General features: G+C 33.1%; 4 protein-coding genes across 6 annotated transcripts; all 4 read right to left on the minus strand.

Annotated features, from left to right (window-relative positions):
• Nucleotides 1-4,596: 4,596 nt before the first annotated feature.
• LOC145067947 (uncharacterized) lies at nucleotides 4,597-5,427 on the minus strand. The gene is made up of 4 exons (XM_079014970.1): nucleotides 5,419-5,427; nucleotides 5,192-5,371; nucleotides 4,776-5,105; nucleotides 4,597-4,695 (listed from the first exon to the last, which is right to left on the minus strand). Exons 1-4 carry the CDS (start codon nucleotides 5,425-5,427, stop codon nucleotides 4,597-4,599), a joined length of 618 nt encoding a protein of 205 aa, XP_078871096.1.
• Nucleotides 5,428-5,496: 69 nt separating this feature from the next.
• LOC145067949 (uncharacterized) lies at nucleotides 5,497-9,792 on the minus strand. Its single transcript, XM_079014971.1, has 3 exons — nucleotides 9,237-9,792; nucleotides 9,016-9,153; nucleotides 5,497-7,484 (listed from the first exon to the last, which is right to left on the minus strand). Exon 3 carries the CDS (start codon nucleotides 6,637-6,639, stop codon nucleotides 5,497-5,499), a length of 1,143 nt encoding a protein of 380 aa, XP_078871097.1. The 5' UTR covers nucleotides 6,640-7,484; nucleotides 9,016-9,153; nucleotides 9,237-9,792.
• A 2,822-nt stretch (nucleotides 9,793-12,614) lies between these two features.
• LOC145066358 (GroES-like zinc-binding alcohol dehydrogenase family protein) lies at nucleotides 12,615-16,431 on the minus strand. The gene is made up of 8 exons (XM_079013590.1): nucleotides 15,953-16,431; nucleotides 15,266-15,401; nucleotides 15,123-15,192; nucleotides 14,854-14,947; nucleotides 14,574-14,787; nucleotides 13,337-13,478; nucleotides 13,087-13,257; nucleotides 12,615-12,969 (listed from the first exon to the last, which is right to left on the minus strand). The coding sequence occupies exons 1-8, from the start codon at nucleotides 16,260-16,262 to the stop codon at nucleotides 12,778-12,780; spliced, it is 1,329 nt and encodes a 442-aa protein (XP_078869716.1). The 5' UTR covers nucleotides 16,263-16,431; the 3' UTR covers nucleotides 12,615-12,777.
• Nucleotides 16,432-19,223: 2,792 nt separating this feature from the next.
• On the minus strand, nucleotides 19,224-20,803 carry LOC145071004 (protein NUCLEAR FUSION DEFECTIVE 6, mitochondrial-like). Of its 3 annotated transcripts, XM_079017955.1 has the most exons (4): nucleotides 20,605-20,803; nucleotides 20,392-20,513; nucleotides 19,724-19,785; nucleotides 19,224-19,412 (listed from the first exon to the last, which is right to left on the minus strand). In XM_079017955.1, exons 1-3 carry the CDS (start codon nucleotides 20,757-20,759, stop codon nucleotides 19,766-19,768), a joined length of 297 nt encoding a protein of 98 aa, XP_078874081.1. In that variant the 5' UTR covers nucleotides 20,760-20,803; the 3' UTR covers nucleotides 19,224-19,412; nucleotides 19,724-19,765. The 3 variants fall into 3 exon arrangements, with proteins under 3 accessions (XP_078874081.1, XP_078874082.1, XP_078874080.1); XM_079017956.1 differs by lacking the exon at nucleotides 19,724-19,785; XM_079017954.1 differs by lacking the exon at nucleotides 19,224-19,412 and having other exon boundaries at nucleotides 19,587-19,785.
• Between the last annotated feature and the right edge of the window lie 4,122 nt (nucleotides 20,804-24,925).

The following is a 24,925-nucleotide window of genomic DNA, read 5'->3' on the forward strand; positions in this document are numbered from 1 at the left end:
ATATAATCATATCAGTTATAAAATCAAATCAACCAATAGATTTATTCCTAAATAAGAAGTTGTTTGCTTAGATAATTTACTTAGCCAATGTATTGTTTAAACTTTGGTTCCAATGAACCAATAGATTCAAGTTATAATTAGATTTTGATTTTTTTTAATTTTCTTCATAATTAAAATGACTTTACGATTACGAATAAATGTTATATTATGTATATAAGTAACCGACACGACTAATTTTCTTTAATGATAACACATAAAAATGTCTTTTACAAAAATACCAACACCATAACTATATTTGTCCTAAAATTTGAAAACCCCGTACGACCGTACCGTCCGCACATCCCAGGACCGTCACTGTTGTGAAAGAGGGACACTTTTTAGTGTGGAAAATGATCACTTCATAATACTCTCTGTAGTGTGGATCTGCAAAGTAGCCATTTTCTACATTAGAAATGGCATGTACAAAAGATACATCAAGCAAATGCATTAAAAAATTATATTCACATATTCTACATACCAGTTTCCTATATTTTGATAAACTTGGAATCATTACATGTATGCTATGATATTTCAACCAATATCCGAGTTTGGAGTTAGGGTTGAAAAAGATTTCAAAATTCATTTTCGGTATAAAATGAAAGAGAAACCTTAAAATTATATATATATATATATATATATATATATATATATATATATATATATATATATATATAATCTATTCTTCGATTTTGCGTTTTCTCCTCTTTCGTCATCTTCTTCGTCTGCTTTAACACCCCGCTCCCGAGTTGTAGCAAAGAAAAGAAGAGAAAAGAAAAGAAAGTAAGGAGAGAAAAGAAAGGAAAACAAATTTGTCATTTGTGCTCCCGAGCTAGAAAGAAATGGAAGGAAAGTTAAACATTTTGTTCTTTATTTTCAAATTCTCCCAAATCGGAAGGAAAGTTAGAAGATAAAGTTTTCCTTCCATTTCCTTCCGCTTCCTTCCTTTAATGAAACTCGGAGCACCAATCTCTCTTACTTTCTTCTCATTTCCGTCCATTTCCTTTCTTTTCTCTCTTTAAATGAACTCGAGAGCGGGGTGTAAGTGCCTTGCTACAGTTAATCAGTTCCTCAATTTTCCGTCTTTTCTGCTTCCATTCCCTGCTTGGTATTCTTTTCGACTTCTTTTCTTTCTTTTTTCCTTTTCTATGCTTCTGAATGTTTTTCTTTTGTCTTTCGTTGTTGTTTCTATTAGCTTTCATTGTCGTCTCTTGATTAATCTATCTTCAATACAGGTTCGCATCTTCATTCAACTCCAACCCTCATATGTTAGAAGGTTAACATAAACAAACATGGAAGAAAATTATGTAATTTCTTATTTTTTTTATGATAATATACTAACATAAAATGATGCTTATGCATTAGAACTGATAAATATCACTACAACATTCGGACCCTGTGCAGACGACGATTTTAGACCCTATGCCGACGACAAGTCGTCGGGATAGGGTATGGCGACGACAAGTCGTCGGCAAAAAGTCGTCGGCATAGGTGTGTCGGCATAGGTCTGTTAAGTCGTCAGCATAGATGTCGTCGGTATAGCCAACTCTATGGCGACGACATGTCGTCGGCACAGATTTTGTCAACGACATTTTCGACGAAAAAAAATAATGTTTTATTAAAATCCTATGGCGACGACCTATCGTCGGGATAGCTATGGCGACGACATGTCGTCGGGACAAGTTGAGGCTATTACGACGACGTGTCGTCGTTAAAGGGTTTTATCAGTTAATGGTTATGGACCTATAGCGACGACTAGTCGTCGGGATAGCTACTGTTTGTTTTTTTTTAGCTTTATAGGTTTTGTACATTACCATTCCTGCATTTTTAACAAATCCAAAAAACATTACAGCATATATCAATTGAAATACATTTGTAACGACCCGTTTCCGGTATGTTAATTCATTGGTAATTGTTGTAAGTTTTGCAAGAGGAACTCGGCGAGTTCATAGCCTGACTCACCGAGTAGGGTCGCGGCTGCGAGCACGCGTGAGCCGGGGACTCGGCGAGTCCATCCTTCTGGGTGAAACCCTAAATCCCCGGGTTGCCCACTATTTAAACCACCTTATAACCCCATTCTCGCCTCCCTCACCCTGTGAACGCAGTGAGAAAACCCTAATCCTCCCTTGAGAGCTTATAAGTGTTTTTGGTGCCATTTTGTGAAGGTGTGAAGAAGGAGAAGAAGAAAGAAGCAAGGAGAAGAGTTGGAGTGCAAAGATCCAAGGGCAAGTCTGAGTTATTTGAGGTATTTTCGGAGTTCCCTCTTGTTATATGCTTTAAACTTCCATTAGGGCTCTCCTAAGAGCTAGTTGATGCTTGTTCCAAGCCTTATGTGTGCATGAATGCCTTAATAAGTCGAGATATCTTTAGATCTGAATGATGGGGTGTTGTAGAGCCCAGATCTACTGTCTTTTTGGAGTTACTTTGCATATTAACCATAGATCTACCCATTTTGTGCATCTTTTAGCCTTATTTCCCTTACTCATGAGGTTGTACACGTAAAGTTGGAAACTTTACGTGGTAAATCAGCTTATTGGACTCAGATCTATCAATTGTATGTGTTGGATTCAAACAAAATCGAGTAAAAATCAGTTGCATGGCGGCAACTCGGCGAGTCGGGAAGAACGACTCGGCGAGTTGGGTCGCGAGTCCCCGATTCCTTCATTTTATCAGTGTCGAGTGGATCTAGTGAGTTAGAGAGTGGACTCAGCGAGTTGAGAGTAGACTCAGTGATGGAGGGACTCGGCGAGTTGTTCATACAACTCGGCGAGTCCAAGGCAATCTTCTTAAGCTCAAGAACAACTCGTCGAGTTGTTCATAGGACTCGGCGAGTCGGATGAAGATTGTCTGAGTTCTTGGATCGGGAGAGTACTCGTCGAGTCGATGCCATACTCGATGAGTAGCAGCGAGTTAATTCGAGGAGTGAGAATAGGGACTCGGCGAGTTGGCGGCCCAACTCGGCGAGTCAGGTCAACTATGGGTTGACTTTGACCGAGAGTTGACTTTGTCTGAGAGTTGACTTTGACCTGGGGTAAAAGAGTCATTTTACCCAGTGCAGTGTTTAGTATTTGATTGAGTATGTTTATGGTCTTGTAGCCGGGGAGATACCGGAGCAGCAGCAGTTAGCCCTCAGAGCTATTCACTCAGCAGCCAGTTCACGAGGTGAGTCTCCCTTCAGTAGGATCGGGTCTACGGCCACAATGCCGGCCCGTGTAATTATCAGTAGTCCGGTCTTTAGTTTGATATAGTAGCTAGCTGGCTTGACGTCTTTGTGATTCAAGCATATTTGTGTTATGTGTTCCGGACTTCGGTCCGATGCAGTTAGTTCCGGACTTCGGTCCGATGCAGTCAGTTCCGGACTTCGGTCCGATGCAGTCAGTTCCGGACTTCGGTCCGATGCAGTTAGTTCCGGACTCCGGTCCGATGCAGTTAGTTCCGGACTCTGGTCCGATGCAGGGGACAAGGTCCCGGTCAGTTCCGGACTTCGGTCCGATGCAGCTAGTTCCAGACCTCGGTCTGATGCAGTGGGCAAGGCCCAGTATGTGATTTATATGTATTGTATGGTATGTGGTAGTTTGGGGGAGCTCACTAAGCTTCGTGCTTACAGTTTCAGTTTTGTTTCAGGTACTTCCGCTTGTAGAGAGAGGAGCTCGGGATGATGGCATCGCACACACCACAGCTTTAGCTTTTATCCTGGGAGTTGATTGGTTCTTGATTTTTATATAACATGGATATGATACAGTTTTTCGCATAGTGTTTTATTATTATTTTGAGATACATCATGTATGGTTTATGATATGACACTCAGATTATGGTTTTTGGTTATGTTGAAAAACGAAATTTTTGGGTCGTATTTTTGGGTCGTTTCAACATTAACTAGGTACCATTGTTCAAATTCAAAACATCAAATTCAAGTTTAATATTACAATAAGTAGTTAACTAACATTGTTCATAATACTAAAAAAACATCAATCATCATTATCATAATCGTCTTCTCCTTCTTCTTCTTCTCCTTCTTCTTCTCCTTCTTCTTCTCCTTCTCCTTCTTCTTCCATCCTTTCGGCAAATTGTTGAGAGCTACTTGCTTGTGTGTTATAGTTGAATAGAAAGTTAGGAAATGGTGGTGGTTGGAAGTTCGGAATACAAGCCGCCAATGATGCATTATATTGTTGCAAATATTCTTGCATTTGTTGTGCATCGAATTGGGATTGAGATTGGGGTTGAGATTGAGACGATTTGGAAGTGGAAGGCCGTTCATTTGGAATTAAACCGAAGTTGGCGGTTGGTCTCCTACCCACCCCGCGAGCATGTCCACGTCTCGTCCCAAGGGCACGTTCTAAACATTCTTCCTCGTTTACTTCTCCTCCTTCTCCAACCTCGTTTTGCATTTTCTCATATTCATTTTGAATTTTCTCCTAAAATAAAGAAAACAGTTGACATACGTTAATTAAAACAAACAACTAAACTTAAACATTCAAAAAATAATAATATTCCTTAAACAGGAAACTATAATTAATAATAATATATTTAAACAACATATTCATTTCGTTTATCACTTACTCAGTCTTCTTCTGCTCGACTTGTACACCAACCCGAACCTTCTTTGTAGCGCATTTGTCTCCAACCCTCAATATGTTGCGGCTTGATTCTCATTTGTTCCTATAATAAGTGAAAAAACAATAAATGTATTTATACAAATGTTAATAACAATTTTAAATAATACTAATGTATTTTATTACCTCTAAATAACGTCGTTGAGCATACGGTCTACATCCGTGAGCACTTGTGTGTGGAAGTTTCGACCTAGTAACTTTATTTTTTTCCGACGTGCGTCTGTATTCCTTGGTCAAAAACAACAAATCAATCATATCGTTCCAAGCTTTGGTGGTCCAATCATCCGGTGGACATCTTCTTGCCCTTTCCACATTACGATATCCACCAACTCTATCAAAATGTTTTTTCATCTGATACTTGCGCTCTCGATAAGCTCTTTGCATATCTGCTTGGATACCCGCTCGAAGGGGTTCCCACAAGTTTGTGCCCCGATACCTATCAATATCAAAATAAGTCTGCAAAAGGAAAAACATATTTGATTAGTAAAAAAATATTTAATAAGTGTAAAATTCAATACATATAAAATGTATTATATATTTACCTCTAGCTCGGGATATAAATCAACTTTGTACTTGGCAGGAACACGACGCCAAGTATGATAATGCAACGGTACCTTTGATCCCACCAGATTTGAGATCAGTCTGACAAACAGTTGCCCGTTGTCCCCTATAACTCGATACGTCCGCCCGGAGATATCAATTAGCAATTCTAAAGGCTTACACTTGTTTTTTTCATACTCATCGTACAAATTTAAGTTTCTTCCTTTGCCACGCACATTCACATTCTTCGCTTGCGCTATATTTACATATACAATTGGAAATTTAGAAATTTAAAACATTAATATATCTAATAATTAATGAGGATGTGATGATCGTGAGACTTCAGCCCAACCAAATTTGATTCGGTATCATTAACCTTCTTCTTAAAGTTCGATCCAAAACCATCGGGTAGTCTCACTCCTTTAATGAATTGACAGAAACGTTGTCGATCAATTGGTTTGAAAGAGTAAGAAGCATGTGGGAGTATTTCCTTCTTCTTGTTTTCTTCCTTGTTGTTTTTCTTCATCTTCTTGACTTTCTCTTTTGGCCATTGATCTGGTCTAATGCCCATATTTTTCAAGTCAATTCTTGCTTCTTTTTTGTCTTTGCTTTTATCATTCATCAGTGCAGTATTCAACACACTCTCATTCACATTCTTTGAAATATGCATAACATCGAAATTGTGTTTTAGATCGAGGGAAGACCAATACTCAAGCTCAAAGAAGATACTTCGTTTTGTCCAATTTAACTCTCTCTTTTTCCTTTCATCGTCGCGCTTTCTTTTTTTGCCCCCATAATCAGGATGTTTCCCTGGAATTCGATCAGAGAGACAATTTACTTGCTTTAATATAGTTGCATTACTGAATCTTCTAGGACGCGGTCTTGTCTCAGGTTGACCATCAAACAATAGACTCTCCCTCCAACTATGGTTTATATTCAAGAATCGTCTGTGACCAACGTAAGACATCTTGTTGGTCACATAAATGGAAGATGTGTCTTCGTTACAAGTAGGGCATGCTAAATAACCTTGACCACTCCATCCAGACAGACTACTACGTGCTGGGAAATCATTGATAGTCCATAACAACATCGCACGCATATTAAATACAGTGTTGGTTGATGCATCTCTCATTTGGACTCCTTCAAACCACAACATTTTCAACTCATCCACCAAAGGCCTCAAGTAAACATCAATGTCCTTTGCGGGTGATCTAGAACCAGGAATTAGCAAAGTTAGCATGAAAGAAGACTCTTTCATACATATCCATGGTGGTGTATTGTAGGTAGTCAATATAACCGGCCAAATACTATAATTGTTATTAAAGTTGCCGAATGGATTAAAGCCATCAGCAGCTAAACCTAGACGAACATTTCTAGGTTCTTTGGCAAACTCTGGATATCTCTTATCAAATTCTTGCCATGACTTCCCATCTACCGGATGATACATCATACCATTCGTTGATCTTCCAGTATTATGTCAAATCATATCTTTAGTTGTGAATCTGGAACTATACATCCGTCGAAGTCTTGGAGTCAAAGGAAAGTACCGCAACACTTTTTGTGGTACTCGCTTCCCCTTTGTGGTTGTGTCCACCCATCTACTCTCGTTACAAATCGGGCAATTCTGCATGGAAGCATTCTCCTTCCAAAACAAAGCACAGTCATATTTGCAAGCATGGATGGACTCATATCCTAACCCTATCTTTCTCAAATTTTTCTTAGCTTCATAGTGTGAAGTTGGAATCTTGCTCTTCGGGAAAGCAACTCCTAGCAACTCTAAAAGTTGGTCAAATGAACTATTTGTCCATTTATTGATCACTTTAATATGCAACAACTTTGCCAAAAAGTTTAAAGAAGACATCTCACAATCAGGGTGTAACTTGGTATTGAGTTGCTCAAATAAAGCATCAAATTCTGGGTCCATGCCTTGTCCTTCATCGTCTGTATTTTCTTCATTTGTATTTTGTTCCGCTGTAACATCATCAATTACATCAAACATTTCATTATTTGTTGGAATGTTTATTGGAGTCGAATTGTAGCCCAAATCCGAAACAGAATGCTTCTCACCGTGATAAATCCATATAGTATACGATTTTAGAAACCCACGGTCATGTATATGGGCATAAACCGTACTCAACAACTGTCGATACATATTCACACACCTTACGCACGGACAATGCACTTTGTCTTCAGAGTCAACATGTTTCCTAGCAATCTCCATAAAGTTTTTAAGACCTTCCAAGAATTTTGGGGACGTTCGGTGTTCCCGAATCCAACTCTTATCGATCGTCATTACTGTTTAGTTATAAAAAATTAGATTGTATACATAGTTACAATAAATGTACTTTTATTAGTTTAAATACTTATATATTTTGTTTACTCTCAATAAACATACTTTTATTAGTTTAAATATTTTTATATTTTCTTTTTATGTTGCTATTAGTAACGTTTGTTGATGTGTGATCAAAACAAAATTTATAATATAAAATATGTTTATTATATAAAAAAAACTTTATATGTTGACTTTTCTGTTTTGGAAAAAAAAAATCAAATTTTTACTTATTTTTTGTTATTTCAGCCTAAAACCGATTACCAACGGTTAAACTAGGTGTATTCCACAAAAACCCTACATTTTATAGATTCATGTTTTTCATTATTTATAAATATTTAACTAGGAGTACTAAACTTAAATTGGGTTACCATGAGGGTTAAGATATAACATGTTGTTAAAGATAAATTTTAGAGTTATGAATTTGTTTATGAATTTTGGGTCGATTGAGGCTATTGAATATCTTTTACCATATTGGATTCAATCATGAATATCTTTTTGTGAGTGTTTTTTATATATTCACTATAGAATAAATTAATATGATTTATATTGGAATAATATTCATTATTCGAGTACGTTTGATGTATATACTATATTATGTTTTTTACAAATTAATATTTGATGATATTGTTAAATTGTGTTATTAGTTGGTATTTACACAAGAATTTATGGATGAAAATCATAAAGACTATATTTGTATAAACTATACCATTAAATTGGATTTCAAGTTTGTTTTGTGGTTAATTTTTTATGGTTATTAAAGAATAAAAGTGAATTGTAAAAATAAGTAAGGTTGAAGGACTAAAATGATAAGAAAGCAATTTTAATTAAGGGCGATATACATAAATTTCAGATTTCTCAACAGGTTACAATAACACGCCCTTTCACATTATATAGCAATATAACAAAGTACTTTCTTGCACACAGTCACATACATACATATATACACAACAACAAACACAAGACTGTTGATGGGTTGCCATAAAAATAAAACCTTTAAATAGACAAATCATTAAGAAATATAATAGTAGTAAAGTAAGATGGAAAACAATGACGATTATGCCCCTAAACAAAAAATAACAATTATGGACCTATTAAAAAAATGACGATTATGCCCCTGGAATGTTACCATATAATTGAATTAAAAAGAATACTTGGCCTATGGAGCAAAACATGTCACAATGACGAAAATTTCAAAAACAAAAAAACTTTCACACGTATTATAGCAGTGTACTTTGAAAGTATTTATAAATTGACCATTATGCAAATTTATAAATTGCAAACCAAACAAAAAAAAATTGAATAAAAACTCTATAGCATCCATCAAACAACCTGAACGTATAACAAACAATACAATTAGAAAAAAACAACAAACAACAACACAATCACGTATATATACAACACAATCACACATATATATCTATATATACAAACAACAAACAATTTCAACACAATTCAACTTCAATTTCAAAAAAAATTAGAAAAAAAAAAACTAACCTTTTGGAATTAAACCGATGTTCTGCTTTTTTTGCTAGTCAACGAAGCAAGGTGGCGGCTGGTGGTGATTTCCGACGGCAACACTAGGTGGTGGAAGGTGAGGCAGTCAATAGATAGGTGGAGCTTCACCACCGGTTGCTACACACCAAAAAAACCCCCCAAATTAGGGGTAAAAATCAATATCAAACAACAATAACAAACAAATTAAGGGTAGAAATGACCTTGGATTCGACAAATCGCCGGAAATTGAAGCTGGGAACTCGATTTCGTCGCTTGGGAGGAGAAAGTGCAGAAAACAATCGCTGTGTGCAAATGAAAGAAAGCTGCGTATCTGTTTTAGGGTATACCCCTATGCCGACGACATGTCGTCGGCATAGGGTTGACATAAACGACGACGTATAACTTAATCCTGGAATATAAATATAAATGTAAATTAAAAAACCTGTCCCGACGACTTGTCGTCGGCATAGGATGTCCAAAAACTATGTCGTTTTCCTTTTTCTGGCACTTGGAATAAAAATAAATAGAAAGTCATTTTTTTGCTACCTATACCGACGACACGTCGTCGGTATATATTTTCATATTACCGCCAATATTTTCGTCGTTCCCGCCGGACCTATGGCGACGACTTGTCGTCTGCACAGATATTGCGGTCAAAGAAAGCTGGTCAAACGTTCCAAAAGCTATGGCAACAACTTGTCGTCGGCATAGGTAGACCTGTAGCGACGACTATCGGCGTCGGGATAGGTGTCGTCGCCGTAGCTTGGTATTCTTGTAGTGTATTCACTTTCTACTTTAAATTGTGTTAGATAAACCGTTAGATAGATCAAATGTGGCAATTGAATTAAGTTATGTTTCAGATAGAGCCTTTTTGAGTTCACTTTAGCCATCTGTATTAGAGGTACACTACATCTGATAAGATAATTGTTCATTATAAAAAAAAACTATGGGTGTTTATTGCCTCCTTCAAGTTAATGATATTTAGAATTTTGTTTCGAATAACTAGGTTTGAACATTTTCTTGAGAATCCCTATGGAGCTTTTATACAATCTTATGTCTTTAGCTTCATCGTCTGATGCTATGGTTTGGTCTCTTTTTTGGATCAATTTGTATTTAAAGAAACAGACCTATTTGGTATCTTTGCTGTTGTGAAGGTAAATATTTTTGTTACAGGTCTTTTTTTTTGCTTGAATTAAAGATTACGAGTTGTGTGTGTGTGTGTTTTTGTAGCCTAATTACCTAGATACTTACTTCTATAGTAAATTACATTTGGCATCTATTATTACGTACTTACTTCTATAGTAAATTACATTTTAGTATAGGAGTATAGTTTATTTTCACAATTTTGGTCCCTAAAACTTTTCGCTTTGTAATTCTTTTTCATTAATTGAGGTTCTTAAAACCTTTTTCGTCCATCTTCCAAATCAAAATGACTACTTTCACTTTGGATCCAAGAAATTAACAAGAGAGCTTTTTAGGACCGAAAGTGTAAATTACTCTTACTTTTCTTTGTGAGTGTAGTAACAAATTAGGTCTAAGCCATGAACTTGGTAGCTTTGTTTCTGGAGTCATGAAGAAGAAAGTGAATCTTTTTACAAACAATGTTCTGTTTCAATTTGTGTAAATATTATATTAATATGAAAGAAAGATTTACTTCTAAGGTTACTTGATGCTAGAAGATATATATATATATATATATATATATATATATATATATATATATGTCACAGGCAAAGGGATTGGAAGTTCTAGAAGTGGCATTGTAGATCCAATACAACGTAGTTTTTTGTTGCTATTATTGCGAAATTTTTTAAAGCATAACATCCTTATAAGGAAAATTTTGTTGAAAGTACACCACTATTATTGGTTAGAGTTAAATGTTTTATAAAGAAAAAAATGAAAGTACAATGCTGTAATAGAAGGAAATAACAAGTATATTGTTATTTCTTGCATTTATGTCATTGGAAAATATGTAACACTTGATTAAAAAGTTATCCAAAAAGGAATTGTTTCAGTTTATGTTGTACAATAAATGTGTATCATAGACATTTTTTGGTCTTTCTTGCGGCTGTTCATAAATAAATCAAATGTTATCCTCAACATGTCATTGTACACACTTCATGACCAAAAGAGTTTATAATTGCATGCCTCCCCCACCCCCCCCCCCCCCCCCCCCAAAAAAAAAAGAAAAAAAAAAAAAAAGGGGAGTCTGCACTAGTTTGTCTTATATTATAGTTAATTTTGCATTGGAGTACCCATTTGGCAAGGCCCCACTTTAAACATCAAATTACAGCGCTCTATAAGCTTCATAGTGCCTTCTTTAGTGGTTATTGGGAAAATTTCTTTAAATTGTGTAGAAAAGTAGTTTTTTTTTGTCATTTTTCTAAGAGCATCTTTAAATCATCCCCAAATTTTATTTCTTTTTTCTTATTTTGTCTTTTATTCTCCTTCAATCCTAGCGCATTTATGTCTCTATTTTTTTTAGATATAAATAGTATTCCTTCAAATAACGAGGAACATCATTCATTTCTCTAAAAATGGAATTGAAGTTTCAGTTGTCGATTTTCATTTCTCTAAAAATGGAATTGAAGTTTCAGTTGTCGATTTTGTCTGTCTTTTATTCTATACATTTCTAGTTTATATAATTTAAATTTAATATTTAATATTTATAAAATCTTGTTATATATCAAATTATATTAATTAATCACAAATATAATATTTAATATCTATTTATCGTATTCATATAAAAAAAATTAAATACATAATAAAGATTTGAAACAGGTAACATATTTATAAAAGCTTACAATTGAAATCAACATAAGATAATGACTACATGCATTATGGTAAATGTACCAATTGAAGTGACAGATAATGTGGTAAACGAGCTCTTGTAGCCTGTAGGTCGTGAGGGATAGGGCGTGTTCGGCACGCAGTGTTTGGGAGCTTCTGATTTTTAGCTTTTAAGAAAACGCTAATAAAAAATAAAAAGTCTCGTTCGTTGACAGAAGCGTTTAGTTTTTAACCTAAACAAAACGCTCCAAAATCAAACGTTATTCGCTACTCGCTACCAACTAACCCCTACCCACTACCAGCTAGTTTTGCCGAACACATCCATAAAGCCATAATGGATACAAGTTGTCGGTTACCTCTATATTGTTATAGTGTGAAAACTAGTACTTTTGAGTAGATTTAAATAGTTGGACATAAACAGTATTATCCCATTTGAAAACGGAAGAACATAGATGCTGCAAAAGACAACAATGAAACAAAAATGAAACTTACTACTTGTAATCTTTATAATAAATTTTGAAAAACCCAAGTCTAAGAATTGTAAAAGTTGATTACTATCGAGTAAAATTATCCAAATATTCATTTGGTTAACACTCCACTGTTTAAACCTCTTAATTTTCCTTGCTTATTTAAATAAGTTCTTAATGTCCAGTTTTTATACTTGAAACTTTAAAGAAAATAAATCTCTTTAGTAAGAAAAATTAAAAAAAACAAAAGATTGATTCCAATTTCCACAATAAGCCCATTAACATGTAAACTTACCCAATATTACACAACCCAAACTCAATTTTCTAGTTATGTACACCGAATGATATAAGAGGTCACCTTTTAATGAGTCATTTTGATACAACAACAAATCAAAAGCCTCTAAATGATTCAGTTTTATCAAACACTAAAACTCTACAACATCCATGGAAACAGAAAAGTTAAGAAAATTAAAAGTCACAAATTGTAATAATTTTTTTTACAGAATTACATAATCTCAACCACAGCACGACCTATAATACTTCCCTTATTTAAATCTTCATACGCTTTTCCTGCCTCCTCAAACTTACATTTTCTTGAAACAGCCGCATCAAGATTAAATATCCCACTTTCTGCCAATTTCACAAGCTTCGGAAGATCATGTCTCGCCCTTCCTCCATAAGATCCCATTACTTTTATCTGTTTTTTTTATAATAATAATAATTAATATTTGTGTATTTTAATAAAAACAAAAAATATATATATATATATATATATATATATATATATATATATTATTATATTATTAAAACATACCTGTCTACGAACCAAATGATTTATATCTATTTCACCTTTGGCTCCCGAGAGTGTAAGACCAATCATTACAGCTTTTCCACCATCTCTTACACTTTGTACACATTGCATAAATGTTTTTGGATTTCCCAATGCTTCAACACACGTGTCAACACCCATTCCTCCCGTTATTTCCTGTCCAATAATTTCAACACACGTGTCAAAACCATTGTTATGAAAATAAGAAAAGAAAATGATATCATTTATAAAATACTTTGATCCTTGAAACAGCATCTTCATTTTTAGCATTTACAACATGAGTAGCTCCGAATATTTTAGCTTTCTCGAGTTTATCATCTTGTATATCAACAGCGATAATCTCGGATGCACCAAATGCACGTGCTATTTGTAAACAACTGGAACAAAAACACCAAAAAAAAATATGTTGGTGATTCTAATTTAAAGAAATAAAAGAGTAAATAACTGAAATCGTTCATATGGTTTGGTCAAAATTGTAAGTTTGGTCCCTAACTTTCTTTTTGCACTCGGATTGTTTCTGTGGTTTGATTTTGTTGCGTTTTTCGTCCCTATGGTTTGGTCAAAATTATATGTTTGGTCCCTAAGTTTATGTATGTATGGGACGAAAAGCGCAACAAAATCAAACCACAGGGACGATCCGAGTGCAAAAAGAAAGTTAGGGACTAAACATGCAATTTTGACCAAACCATAGAAACGATTTCAATAATTTACTCGAAATAAAATAATCAGGTTTTGTTTTGTTTCTCACTAAACTTATGAAACGACAAAAGCACACAAGAAGGGTAAAATTGTAATTTTAAACTTTTAGTTTTCTTTCTCTTCCTCTTCACCTCGACAAAAACGAAAAACATCTAAAACATAACACGTCTTTTTCCTTTATATCCAACTCAATAGCATAAACAAATTTACCTTATATTTACCATAGGGCAAAAATACTAAAACCCATTACATACTTTCACTATTTTACGAATTTAGCCCCTCAACTATCACTTTTTACCAATTAAGCCACATAATCAGTTACCAAATCAATAAAATGATGGATGTATAATGTACTTTTCCATATTTTGCCCAATTTCAAAAAGAAAATTGTCAGGAAAGTCATAAATATATTTTCGAAAAAATTACACTTTAGTCCCAAGTTTTTTTTAAACAAAAAAGTCTCGATTATTTCATTTTGGCTCAAATTAACAAAAAAATCATTTTTTTCTTTTAACAAGAAATAACATATTATTGTGTTTTTACAAATAATCGGGACTTTTATGTTCAAAAAAAAAAACTTCGGACTAAAGTGTAGATTTTCCGAAAATATTAAGACTTTTCTGACAATTTCCCATTTCAAAACCAGATAACCGGGAATAAAAATTGTTTAAATTTCAATATATTTGATACAGCCTCTGAATAGTTAAGGAAGCCTAGCTTCTCTCAACCATTAAGAGCTTTGAATCATTCAGCATTAAATAATATTCTCTCACCTTGATCCTACACCACCAACACCAATTACAGCAACCGCATCACCAGGGCGGACTTGGGCGGCATGCGCCATGGCACCATAGGCGGTAAAAACCGCACAACCAATTACCGCTGACTCAGCATACGGTAATGTGTGAGGTAAAATAGCCAAAGCATTTGCGGGGACCACACTGTATTCAGCAAGACCTCCCATACTATACATATACACCGGTTTTCCTACATAATAAAGTTATTAGGCTTTTCTGGTTTGGGCCTTTAGTAGATAATTTAAGCCACGCTTACCACTTCCACGGAGAAAAAGACGTGTTTCACCATCATAGAGTGTACCTTTTGCACGATTATAAGCAAAAAAAGCTTCACATAAATCATCTTGACCCTGTTTTGCATGTATCGAATGTACACACACATAAATTTATCTATGTGTGCATATATATATATATATATATATATATATATATATATATATATATATATATATATATATATATATATGTATATGTATAATATTGAAATGAGATAATCCGATTACAATGAATGTTGAATCTTGTCACCTTAGTGCAAAAGAAGCAGTTGCCACAAGGCATAATAAATGCACCCACAACACGAGCTCCCAAAGGAAGCCTATAAAATAAACATAAATTATAATGAGATATAGATTTTTGGTAAAAAGAAATAAAAAAAATAAAATAAAAACCTTTCGATTGTTTTAGTGTCAGTCAATGGCCCATGCTCAACAACCTCCCCAGTGATTTCATGCCCCACAACACATGGTGATGGAAATGGGAGTTCACCCTTCATTACATGAAGATCAGAATGACAAACACCACAAGCTGAAAAAAAATTAAAAAAATTAAATTATGGAAGAAATAGCAATGTAGTTTTATTGATTTGTTTATTATTATAGCCTTTTACTTTTGAATATATAATGTCTTTATAAGAGAAAAAAAAAAATTGAAAGTACAATACATAGCATCATGCAGAACCAAAATTCCCAAATTCCTAAAGTAAAAAATCACAACTCACATTATTTTGATTTTCAAGCTTTGTCAAATACTTGCATTTGATTAGTTCTTCTTTACACTGAATATTGATACATTTCAAGAGTAAAAGATCCAATTAATCATGTATGAGAGTTCTCCAAGCCATAATTTCATATGAAACCAGTGAATTTCTTTACTTATTCGAACATATACATGGTCAAAATTACTGCATTCCAACTTTTCGAACTACAAATTGACACATGCATATGATGATCTGGTCAAAAGTAAACCCTAAAAATTAGAGGAAAGGTTTAGGGCACAAATTTTCAGTGCTGTGCTATTGAAATCAGAAGAAAAATGCCTAATCAAAAGCAGAAAGGGATTGTTTTCGCATATCGTACCTTTAGTTTTGATAAGCACTTCGTTGACTTTAGGGCGAGGCATTTCAAAATCTTCAAAAGTCATAGGCTTATTTGGTTCCCAGAAAACAGCTCCTCGCATATACGATGGTCCACCGTTCAGGTGATACGATGAACTCGAGATTGTTGAAAATGATTTCGTTTTCGGGTGATCGGAAGCAGAAGGTGAAGAAGGTGTCACTGATCTTCTCAATTGATTAGAATATAGCGAAGAACAAGTGTAATTTGTTGTTCTTGATCGAGAGGTATTGATGAGACTTTGGAGTAATTTGGTGTATTGATTGAAACCCATTTGAGTTTTTGATCTTTCTGTTATTGTTGATCGATAGATTTCAGAAGGAAGAGCGAAAATGATGGCCGGCCGTAGAAGAGCACTTGAACTAGTAGTACTTGGTAGTAGTTGGAACTTGGAAGGGATGATGACGATGATTCAGATTCCTCATTATCTGAATCAACTCTTTTTCAATTTGACCTTTCTATAACGATTATTTTATTTTTATTTTATATTTTTATTATTCATTTTTCAAAATTTAATTAAAAGGTAAATATACCCAAAATAATAAATAATCTGATATTCAAATATGACAAATTTGCAAAAATGTCCTGATGTATTTTTTTTTTGATGTTTTAGTCTAAACTTTAATTTTTTTAGATTAGTGGTCCTTTTGAGTATTTAGGCTATGTTTAGTATATTAGCTAAAAAGTTAGCTGATAACTAAAAAACTAGCTGACAAAAAATAACGTTTGGTAAAAACTAGTTGAAGCCTATAAAATAACATAAATGGACATTTAAAAGAATTCGTTTTTTGTAATTAAATAAGAGTTCATTTGGGAAATTTTTAAAAAGGCTCCTAAAAAGTTACTCAAAGTAGTTTTTTAAAAAACTAGCTTATCAGCTACTTTTTGATTTGCCACACATAACAATTTAAAAAAGCTCAAAAAATAAATTAGCTGTGGCATGCCAAACATAGGCTTAGTTCATTAGTAAATTGAATTACTGTAATATCTTTCTGATTTATTTTTTTATGTTTTTTCTATTTAATTTAAGTAAAAAAGAAAATAATTAATTAATTAATTTGGATCCACTCGTAATCTTTGTGTGTGTGTAAAGAAAAAGTCAAAAAAAAAAACCCACCCTAATCCATATTCTTTTTCCCCATATTTTCTACCTCAATTGTTATGCAATAAACTTGTAAATTATTGATGAAAAACTATAAGCTACTCTGGAGTAAAAAAAGATGAATAAACGGGAGTTTGGAGCTTATTTGTACGAAGAGGATTTTCGTGTATAGGGGAACCCTCATCGACCCCCAGTGGGTGATCCAATTCCTTGCACCTTTTATCCCATTCCATTGTCTCGGTGATGTTTAATGAATAATATTTCGAATTGGAACTGATAAACCATCGATTAGTCTCTGATACACACGATTTAGTCTCGGTGATGCATATGGTGAGGCATGGAAGCCTTACCCTTCAAAAAGGTAAAGGGGTTTGAAGAACACCCAGAAAAATTTCAGACTCATCTCGTTCAAGTTTTACTTGGGTGAAGTCGTAATCTTGCAGCTTTACTGGGGACCAAATTTCTTTAGGAGATTTTTGTGAGAATAAAATACACTGTAAAAATACAACATGTTCATCATCTTCCCAATTTCACGCACACAGTGGAAATACAATCTGTTTTACAGGGTTTTGTTGGACAGCAAAATCAATTTCGATAGGGTTTTGTTAGGGTTGAAAAATCAATTTCTACAGGATTTTGTTAGATCTAGAAGTTTATTTCTTTCTTTTGATAAGGAAGTCGATTTGCATGTGTATGTGTGTGTGATTGTTCATCATCCGGTGTTGAATCTGAACCTTGTTTCTTCATCATTCGATGTTGAATCTGTCAAGCACCTCCAAATCTTTGATACTTCGATGGAGAAGAAGAAGAATAATGTTTGGCTTTCTTCATTGGGTATCGATTGAAGATGAATTTACACTGTTTGTTTGTGGGTCTAAAAAAATGAAGCTTCGTCTTACAGTGTCAAGCACCACTAAAAATGAATCACATCGAGAGAGAGAGAGAGAGAGAGAGAGAGAGAGAGAGAGAGAGAGAGAGAGAGAGAGAGAGAGAGAGAGAGAGAGAGAGAGAGAGAGAGAGAGAGAGAGAGAGAGAGAGAGAGAGAGAGAGAGAGAGATGGGCCCTCTTTTTTTTTTATTTAAATAAATAAATAATTATTGGATTTAAGAAAAATTAAAGAAAAATAGAAAATAAATAACCCAAGGTATTAAAGTCATTTCAGTTTAATCAAATTTGCAACAAAACTAGCTAAAAAATGACTACTAATCCAAAAAAATTGAGGTTTTAACTAAAACCTAAAAACAATGCATACCATAGAGACCACTTTTACAATTTTATCTTCAAATATTCAAAAAGTAATATATGTAAAAAAAAAGTTTATAACCTATTGGAAACACACTTATAAAATTAATTAAATTTTAATAGTCAAATTTTATAATTATTAATAAGTTATTTTAAATAAATTATTAATTAAGAGATATACAAAAATTTTAAGATTAGTTATAACTTCAAATTTAGAATATAACTACAAAAGTAATTGTTTATATAAAAATTTAAAATCTATTATTTAAAGTCTTAACGTCATTAATTGTGATAATGATTTACCTAATAAATCTCCCTGACACGTGACATAATATTTATGAAAAATTATATTATAATGACATACGTAAAAAAGGGATTAAAACTATTTTTAAGACACTTCTATATGGCAAATTGAAGTGTCCTTTTAGCCAACCCCTATCCCAAGTTGTATTTGTTAATTTTGTTATGTGGTTTCAACCGTCTCTCACACCATTGCATGGTATATGTATGACATTCTTAATTTCTTGGAACTTGTTGCAAGTCGTTTAGCTTCAAACTTATTGTATAGTATAGCTTCTTAAAATAAATACAATTTTCCTTGATAAAAAAAAATGTTTATAACAAAAAAACCTATGTGACATCAAATTTGACACTAATTTTGAGAACATGAAAAAACACTGGTTTTACCTTTTATTTCCTTTATTTCAACTCAGAGAACATATTTTATTCCATCTCGAGAAATTGGCACATTTTGAAAATCGAAGTGAAAAGTTCAAATAAGGGCATATATATATGCAAATAAAAAAGTAATGTTTGACAAGAAAAACCTCGTTTCTTTGACTTTCTATATTAAGTCGTTATTTTTTGCTTTTATTATTAGTTAAAAAAAACTTGTGTATAGCTTACAAAATTAAATTAAATCTCCATTAAATCCACAAGGTGAAAAAAGAAACAACACATTAGTAGCTACATGTGAGTTATCAAGTCTTATAAGGAGATGACTAAAGCTTCTTCTGAATCCATTCAGAAAGTTTTGCATGAATCCTCCCTCTCTTATCCATCACAAATCATTATTGCAAGCTGATTGAGTTCACAAAACCAAACATCAGTGTCATATAATATACTGCTCTCTTTGCTAACAAGACAAAACAGGTTGTACTGCATTTGACATTTGGACTGATACTGACACATGTCAATGAGACAGAATTTGTTCTGTAATACGAATAAATGAAAGCAGGATGCTAAATAAACAAATAAATAAAAGTACATCACTACTTCTTCCATTTGGATGTATTTGGCATGCAGTTTGAAATAATTAAATTGTAATATTAAATATCATAAAGTACATGTTTCAATATTTCAAAAATAGTTTAAGTGATGTTATGGTGGACCTAATAAAATTCCAAATTTATCCTTCTTTTGCTTCTTGATCTTCAGCTAGTATCATCAACTCCTACAAATGAAGCAAGTACAATTTTATCAACACAATATTTTTTTACTAATTTACTAATTTTGAAATACTTTTCTCTCACTATTACATATTGCTATTATCAGAAAAGAAATGAACATATGTTGCTATCATGGATAAAGGAATCTGAGTATAGTTTTCTAGAAGTTACAGTTTTAATAGCAAATATGTCCAAATAAAGATGTTAAATTTTAGCTAATTAGTAATTACCAATAATAGAGAACAAGTTTATCACACTAATTTCAGTTATTGAGGAAAAGGGTCTACTTTGCAACTCAAAGTTAATACCATTTCTTGAAATCTTTTCCAAAGAATTAGAAACTCCATTGAAACTTAGAACAAATACTTCAAATAAAAGAGAATATTAGAGCTAGATTGCAACAAAATCCACATCAAATTGTTTCCTAAAAACCTTCGATGGTAATAACCTGCAATAACTAAAGCTACAACAGAAGAGTAGACATGTAAAGGAAGTAAAGAACTAAACGAAACCTTGAAATTGCAAAAAGGGTATTGTATCATCAAACAGATTGTGTTCAGAAAGATCGAATAGAAATAGATTGAAAGTGAGAAGCAGTGGAATTTGATTACCTTCAGGAAGCCAACCGTATCCTCCGCGAGAGAGAGTGAGCATAGATGTCATCAGAGCCGAAGCAGTGACTGAATGAAAAGGTTGCATCGTTTCCAAGCAAGCGCTCATTTCAACTGGACACCTTAAATTCACCAAACAAAATATGAATTCTTGCAAATATGTAATGAAAGACATTAAGAATGTCTAATTTATGAGTGTGATTTGTGTATCACCTGAATATGCGATGAGAAAGAGGTTTTGTGGTTGGGAAGCGGAAGGCAGAGGGAGACGGGGCGGATTTGCATTTGGCTTCGGAGGAAATTCTAGCGGCGGCGTTACGGACGGAAGTTGACCGAAAAAATGTTCGGGCAGCGGCGGCGCTGGCCATCTTGATGTGGCGATTGGATCTGAATGATACGAAGTCGGGGAAGTCGGGATGAAATCCCCTGCTTAAACCCTTTCCATAGAAATTTACACTAAATGCCCTTGAACTACTCGTAATTTGCATAATCATCCCCATCCAATGCATTTTCTGTTTTTGAGTTAATTGTTTTTTTAAAAAGTTAAACTAATCTACTCCCAACTATCACATATGTCTCAAACGAAACTTGAACTTATTATCTCTCAATTAAGAAGGTCACTTGGTACCGTTAGGCGAAAGACCATTTGGTAGTTAATTACTTAATTATGTAAGTATCATCATCAAACTCACAATCTCATATGAATAGAGTAAAGGGATACGGATGTTGCAATTTCGCCTCCAACCAAGGATAGCCGATTGTTTTCATTGATGGCTTTGGTGTATAAAACATTAACTTGTTGTTTCGCCTACAACCGATGATTGACGATTGTTTTCATTGATGTTTCAATTTCGTCTCCAACCGCGGATATACGATTGTTTTAAATGATGCAAATATCAAACTTGGGAGAAGGGAAAAACATAAGCACGTGTATGTGATACAACAAATATCTGGAAACCAATACACAAAAACTTTCATAAAAAGCAAATATAGTATAGAGTACAAACAAACATTATAGAAAAAAAATATATAAATAATATAGTAAAAACAAACAAAAGAAATTAAAAGAAATACATGCAATAAATGTGAGTGACGAGAGAAGGAAAATGATGGAAAAAAAAAGTAAACGAGTAAAATCTATACAAACACTATGAAAGAGCGGGGAACAAGCACCTAGACTACTACATCACCCTGGTTTTAAGCATACACCCACCTATTTGACTTCAATTTTTTTTATTGTTGGATCTATATGTTCAATAATGATTTTAAAATAATGTTTTCCAATAAAATATGATCCTATAGGGTCATATTTTTAGCAAGTTGTCACATATTAAATATTTATTAGTAACTTGATTATTAATAAATATATTCAACTCTTGTGTTTAATTTAAAGAAATTATTATTTTTGTGAAAATAATAATGAAAAATATTATTTTATGAAAATCACAGTTTAGAGAGTATAACTAGCTATTAAATCATATAGTATGATTTAATATGATATGTATAAGTTTTTAGATACTTAAAAGTCCACTGGACAAAACTTGTATATGTATGGAATAGAGATGGAGTGAAAGTCACTCCATACCCTTTTGATATTTGTTGTCCAAGAAAGTGTTGTCTGAGAAAGTGTTGTCTGAAAAAGTTTTCGAAATAGGAAATAAACCATGTTGTATGATTATACATCTGACTGACTGTACCGAATGATGAAAAATGATCATATTACCCTATTGTTCTGTACTGTGATGGATGAAGTTGTTGAATAATTATAAACATACAAATTGTCATACAAAATCAAAATTACACAATAATCATTTAAAAATCTAAATAAAATTGTCATACTATAACATCCAAGTTTTTTGTAAGTTCCCTTTAAGTCCCTAATGTAAAGTCTCTTTCATTTAGTCCCTTGGTTAGTACGTGGGGCGTACTAGCCACAGTTTGGTCGCGGATCTAACCATGTATGTTGGACGTACGTGGTGTATGCATGGCGTACTTATGTCTTAAGCAAACCCCAGTTTTTAGGGTTTGCTGTTGGGTTTTAGTTCAAAAATAGTTTCATAAACTAGAAAATTATGGCAATGAAAGACTTCAAATTTTGAAATAACATAATCATTTTATACCTATCAAGGATCTTATTGCAAGTTATAGAAAGATTTAAACCCCAAACAAAGAAGAGGTGAAGAAATAACAACCTTTGTAGTTCTTTGGGTCCTCTTGGGAGGCTTGGAAGTTGATGAAGAATGTGGAACCTTTAAGACACTAACAATGACTCAACTTGATGTAGATGCTAGTCCAAAACTCTTAAACCCTCAAGCTTTAAGTCCATAACCAAAGTATGAACTTCAAGAGAGTATTAATGAAAGTAATCTTCAAGTGTTCTTAACAAAACAAGAGAAAATGAGGGAGAAGAAAGGACTTCGACCACAAGCTTCAAAGGAAGAGAATGAGCAACTAGCCAAGTGAAAGCCCTATTATTTATATGCAAAAAGTGAAGGTATTAACCATTAGTCATTAGCACTTTAAGAAAACTTGTCCTCCATTGTCATAATCATGTCTCTCATGCCTTTAAAGAATGATTAAACAAGTCATACACTTCTTCTTTTATGCAAATCTCAAAAACTGCATAAAGAAGAAGAAAGTTTAAATTTTATAAATTCAAGGTTTATAAAATATAAACTTTGTCTTTTAAGTAAAAGACAAAAAGGTTTTCAACTAGTCCAAAAAGTTGTGTATGACTTATTAATTCATGTCATATGAAATAATATAATGTTACTTGCTAATGAAAATTATTATTTCCATGAAACAAATAATTTCCAATTTAATTATAAGAGTTTTATTGAATATTTATTAAAATTAATTTCTCATAAATAATGAATTGTATCAAGTTGTTGTTAGCGTGACCTATTAGTATAATATGTTGTTTAGCAATATCACTTTAATATGCCTCATTCATACAAGATTAGGAATTTCCATATGCTCTCACTAGTTCTTAGTAAACACACATGTTCTATTCATTTTGATATAAAACACACCTTGTGGTTTTACATAAAATGATGATTATAACATTTAGGTGTTTGTTTTATATCCACAAGTGGATCTCAAGCTCTACACATTTTGTTAGGATAACATGGATTAAGAAAACCTCCAGGCTAATCTATATAGATATCTTCCAATAGATATCTATTAAGAAAATCGGTCTTTCTTGAAATCTATATACTATATCTCATATTAAGAATATGAATTTATAGTAAACAATATCCTTATTGATCTATTCATAGCTACTTGTGAAAAAGGTTTGATCACAGTCAATGTCATGAGTATGATGAGGACCATAGTCAATGACACGAGTATAAGAAAATCCTTTTACTACAAGTCTTGCTTTAAATGTGTACGATTATCCATGTAAATTATTCTTTCTATAAGAATTATTTACTCCTTCTAGCCTTGCTATAAGGATAAAATTTAATCAAGCACATACTTGATTCTCATACATAGATTACATCTCATGTTCATGACTCTAAGTCATTTATCAGATTCGAGATCTGACATAGCATCCTAGTATTTGATGGATTTTCCATAAACCATCAATAAAAGCTCGTCAATGAGAGATTCCACATTTCTCAAGTCATGGATGATTTCTACCATTAATGTGAACAATTTGTGTTTGTGAATAGCTATCATTCAAGTTTAACAATCCTTGTTAAAACTAGTACCAACTATTACTACATAAGGTTATGGTTTTTGAGTTGCTTCAAGTTCCATGTACCTCCCACTTGCTTTGTCATTAGAAGCTTGCTTTCTACTAACTTAGCTTTCATAAGAATAAGAGAACCTATTCTTGGTGGGTTTGCATATTACAATCTAAGCCACATTTAGAGTATTATACAAATATGTATTTAGTAGATTTTGGGTTTAGAAGCTTTAGCCAACATAGGCTTCAAATCCATAAAACATTAAGTAACATGAGGATGAAGTCTTTCCATGCTTAATCTTATAAAATGTTTAATCTACTTATTAGTTGGTATTTGTATCAAGATACAATTAATAGTGATTGAAGTATTATCCCAAAAAGATTAAAGGATGATATTTCTACCGATTAGAAAGTAAATCATACCAAGTAAGATTTAATTCATCATTTATTATTATTAAGGCCTTAGATGGTTATTACCTGTTTGTATCTCAAATTTTGAAACCTCCAACCAAGATTTCATAATTATGTTTTACCACGTAAAATATAATTGAAACTACTATAGTTGTTAACAAAGTTGATTTGGTATCTTGCGCTTAATCTCAGACATTCACTAGAAAGGAAGTCATACATTAAAGTGTATAGTTCCTTAATCATTTTCTCTACACCTTAGTGAAAATGTCATTAGGAATCCCTTACATATAAATAAGGTTCACATATGTCAAATAAACTACATTATTTGCCTTCAAAGATCCCTTTCTTGAAGTTGGAATATGTGAATGACATTTATATAATAAGGATAACAATGTCAAAGATGAGTTTGACTTAAAACAAGTTTAAGTCAAA

This window comes from Lactuca serriola, chromosome 8 (genome assembly GCF_051521515.1).
Source record: "Lactuca serriola cultivar US96UC23 chromosome 8, Lser_US96UC23_V15, whole genome shotgun sequence".
Taxonomy (NCBI): domain Eukaryota; kingdom Viridiplantae; phylum Streptophyta; class Magnoliopsida; order Asterales; family Asteraceae; genus Lactuca; species Lactuca serriola.